At 46.0% G+C, this 4,475-nt stretch overlaps 1 protein-coding gene across 1 annotated transcript in view; it reads left to right on the plus strand.

Annotated features, from left to right (window-relative positions):
- Window positions 1-3,452, plus strand: part of LOC103361431 (pituitary adenylate cyclase-activating polypeptide type I receptor-like) — a 44,179-nt gene extending 40,727 nt beyond the window's left edge. The window contains exons 10-12 of the mRNA XM_008287509.1: window positions 1,650-1,779; window positions 2,931-2,972; window positions 3,306-3,452. Coding sequence (XP_008285731.1) covers window positions 1,650-1,779; window positions 2,931-2,972; window positions 3,306-3,452 — 319 coding nt within the window. The remainder of the gene's footprint in view (window positions 1-1,649; window positions 1,780-2,930; window positions 2,973-3,305) is intronic.
- The last annotated feature ends 1,023 nt before the right edge of the window (window positions 3,453-4,475 follow it).

The raw sequence follows: 4,475 nt of genomic DNA on the forward strand, positions 1-4,475 counted from the left end.
GTTTGCCGTCCTCCTCGTGTGACCGTCCCTCTGCCGATGGTGTTTCACACTTTAAACCTCTGACATGACGAATATTGAACTGAAGCTTTAAATGATTTATTCCAAATGAGCTCTTTCAGAAAAATCACAGTTATTTTCCCCTTAATACACTAATACGATTTTATTTAAGACGTCTAAATGCTGCTTGCGTTACTGCATCAGGACCCCTGAAATGAAAGCTGCTTTCTTACAGTAAAAGCTGAGCCGTCATGTTTTTGTCTCGATGGCCAGAAACCTTTTGAAACTGTACAACTAAGCAACCAATCGCTACCTTGCGTTTACACCATGCCTGCTCTAATGGCCATGTGATAACCGTTGTTTCTCCTGAAGACGCTCACGTGGATGCAGATTTAAAACACAGCGCTAGACGCAGCCCTTAGACTCTTACTTTGGTGTAAATATGAATAATTTGGTTCATTCTGAGAGCTTCAACCTACAGATGCAAGTAGGTCAAAACCAGACAACAGAGAAGAGGAAGTTATTCAGAGACATCAGTCAGCGACACCTTTACTGGAGAACATCAGCTTGCATCAGACCTAAACTTCATACGTTACATGTTGGTTAAACAGCAGACTTTAAGGTGTTTCTTTTTTAAAATCGTGGCGCTACTGTTCGAGCTAAAAGTGCTGAATGAGACGTTATGTCAGAAACGAAGAGCGATGAAATGAAATCCCCTGAGCCACCGCTAATGAAAGCGCCGTGGGAGCCCTGGAGTCGGGTTGTACCTGAACGAATCCTCTTCTTGTTTTGACATCCGGCTGGTGCAGGTTAGCGCTCAGCCGAATTAATTTAGAATGAGAGCACGTAAAAATAGCACCTGATGCCAGAAATAGACGCCTCCTCCGTCGCCGTGTGACAGGATTGTTCCATCCAAGCTTCATCTCTGCCTCACAAAACTTCATTGTGACTGCGGCGGATCTGTGACGTTCACACAAAGGCACAAATCTCAGGTGTGACAGAAGACAATCCTGCTGGAGGCTTGAAATGAGCTTACGTTTCCTTCTTTTTTTTAATCTTAAACCTTTAAGCTCCCGAGGCTGTGATGTTATTTCTGATCAGAGAGATTATCGTGGCTAATTTGAATATTCTGATGACAAGCTGTGAATCTGATATAATCATCAGACGCTGGCCACTTCCCAGTGACGTGAAAGACAAGACAGGGAGGAGGAGGAGGAGACCAGATGAGGATCTCAGCCTTTGTTGGCGGAGCAGAGCTGCTCTTTCCAAATCCACATGACTTCCAGCAAGTTGTTGAAAACAGCAAAATGTCATAAAAATAAAAATTAAATGCCAACATTTACATGATATTTAGACATCAGCGATCTCAGCTTTGAGCACAATGCATCAGTATTTTTGACATTTTTAATCTCTTCCCCTGATTGGCCTGACGACGGCGCTGTTTGAAAGGTCACGGAGACGAAGACGTGGCACCAGCAGCTCTGATCAAACTTGAAATGACGCGTTGTGTTGCTTCGTGTCTTTTTCAGAGTTTACATGCGACCGCCGAGCCTTTGCATGCGGTGATGTTTCAGCCTTTAGACAGCTGTTGCGTCACTATCTGGACTGACGGTTCTGAGTCTTTCTTCTCCTTTTGTTGTGGCTCCTCTCAGGCGGCTGGCTAAATCCACCCTGTTCCTCATTCCTCTGTTCGGGATGCACTACACCGTGTTCGCCTTCCTGCCTGAGAACACCGGCGTCACAGCCAGGCTGTACATCGAGCTGGGACTGGGCTCCTTTCAGGTACCGAACCACAGTCCAGACGCACCAACACATGACGAGCTTTTACACACGACGTCCTTACACCTGTTCACAGCAGGCCTGTTTTGGTTTTTGGATGAATTTCTTTGTGCCTTTATTGAAGATTTGATTTCATGAGGGGAAACTCAGAGAGCGAGGGACCAGGTTTATTCCAGTTTGGTCCCCAGTGATGTGGCTGTTGTGGCTCCAGGGGTCACGCTACACCATCCAATCACATTGTAGAGATTCATGGAGCTCAGGAGCAAACAGCAGCTCTGCTAAACAAGCTGTCTAAAATGAATAATTTCTAGCATTTGGAGCAGCTCTTTGACTAATTGCATCAGGGACCATCTGAGAGTCCTGGCTGGCTTCGTCAGGCTGTGGTTGGGTTTGGCTCTTCTGGAGACTCAGCAGCTAAATCCAAAGGTGGATTATCGCAAGTTATTTTTCATTATTCTGCAAACAAAAATCACATCGAAGTTCAGCTGACAAGTGCACACCTGAGGGCTTCATATCAACCCAAACACCTCCACGACCTCAACAAGTCTTTCTGCAGCTTTCATGCACATCCTGAACAACGGATTTGTCTTAAACACACAACAGGTCGATGCTTTGACAGAACATCTTTCTTGCAACTGGAGTTTGGTAGACTGGATCGTCAGGTGATGCACCATGAAAAAGGGCTACTAATCAGAATAATACCGTAAAGTCCAGACTATTGAGGCACCTGAATATAAGCCGCACCCACTGACTTTAAACAGGAAACCAGGTGTGCACATCTACAGGCCGCTCTGGTCTCTAAGCTGCAGGTGTCCACGTTGGAACATGAGATATTTACACAGAAAGATGTTTTAAACTTTTAATTAAATACCCTAAAGTAGCGGCTTATAGTCCAGACATTACGGTAGTCGCTGTTGAAGAGGCTGAAGTGGTTTCCCGTCATCAATAAGACGTCATGTGGTGATGTCCGGGTGCGGATGTCGGGATAAAGCAGTAACCTGATGGAGAGAACAGCTGCATTAGAGTCCCATTACATCTTTACAGAGTCTGACCCTTTTGTTTTCTGCATCGTGACACCTTGTGCAGACCTTCACCTCTGATTGTTGTTAATTATTCCTCATGACTGACTCTGACTGATGTGTGCTGTGTTGCAGGGTTTCGTGGTGGCCCTCCTCTACTGCTTCATGAACGGGGAGGTAGGTGAAGGCCGAGCGGTTCTGTGATATCAAATACATAGAAAACAGTCTGATTATTCAATTTAATGTAGTTGAGCTGTTTTCCAGGGAGTGGATGTGTACGTGGCCTTTTTAAAACGCAGCATAGAAGCTGAAGTTTCAACAGAAAATGTGAATATACTGTCGCTATAACAGAGAGAGACAGTGCTGTGTAGATATCTCCACGTCATACGTCGATAACTCTGAGATCTCATCACATGCCTCTGTTTCTGTAAAGCTGCCACCTCCGTGTAAAACAGACACCCTCAGCAGGGGTCTGCAGTCAGAACACGTCTCACACATGTCTGTCTGCAGGTCCAAACAGAGCTCCGCCGCTGGCTGTGGAAGTGCCACAATCAGAACCACCTGACGCCGGCCAAGAGAAGCATCACTCAGATCACGATCCGGAGCCGCGGGGGGCTCGGCCTGCCTCCTTCAAGTGGCAACATCTCCTCAGTATGAGTTCAGATTGTCTGTGTAAAATAAAAATCAATAAAAACGCTTTGAGGATGTGGAGAACAAAGAGCAGAGGCCGTCCTCAGAGCTGCTGCCGCTACTCCAACCACCCCTCTGTGAAGACGTAATGAACACCGGTGAGTAATGGAGGACACCAGGACGCTACGGCACACATTTCTAATCTGCATCACAGTGGGCCGGCCCTCATCTCATCAGCCGCGGGGCTTGATTTGTGAGGATGTCACGGTGCCGTGGGGGGGACCTGAGCTCATAGGACGACACCTTCACGAGGTTGTGTGCACAGTTTGGACCGCACCACAGCAAACACGACCAAACGCTGAGAGCTTATGCGAGGCAGCTGTGGAAACAAGACATGTTTGAACATGGCTGACTTGTATGAAATTGCTGTGAAGTGAGGAGCTGATGCTGGAAACATGTGGAGCGCCGGCGTGGGTCTGAATGTGTTCATCCACTCAGCGCTCACCAGCTGCTGGAGAGACATTCTCAAACATTAAGATCCAGAGGGACCCGAACAAGGATTTCAAGTTGTTTGTTTGTGCTGCTTTGATGAGCCACCTCAGTATTCATGAACTGTCCTGTGTTTTCTCATCTTTCATGTTGTAGCCAGAAGTGATGTATATTTTTGGGAAACATTGCTGCACTTCTAGAGACACTAAATTAACAAGAAACAGACATGTACACGGTCAGAGCATCAAAATGTGTCCAATGATACGCAACAGGTTTATATTATTCTATACCATGAGAGTTACCCACGTTTTGACTGACTGTCCAAGTTTACACCTAAAAAAACGAGAAGCCTTCAACTGGATGTTTATTTCATTTACAGTCATGACTCGATAATCGACCCTTAACAATCCTAAACCTGATATCTGAAAAACCAACAGAACCCATAAAAACAGCCTTAACATAGCGACAGCCTTGGATTGTGACTCCGACATGACATTTAATGTCACCAATCAGGATGACGGCGTATTATCTGACTGAACAATCCCACAGATTGGCTACGTT

The sequence above is a fragment of the Stegastes partitus genome, unplaced genomic scaffold (genome assembly GCF_000690725.1).
Source record: "Stegastes partitus isolate 25-593 unplaced genomic scaffold, Stegastes_partitus-1.0.2 Scaffold503, whole genome shotgun sequence".
NCBI classification, from domain to species: Eukaryota; Metazoa; Chordata; class Actinopteri; family Pomacentridae; genus Stegastes; species Stegastes partitus.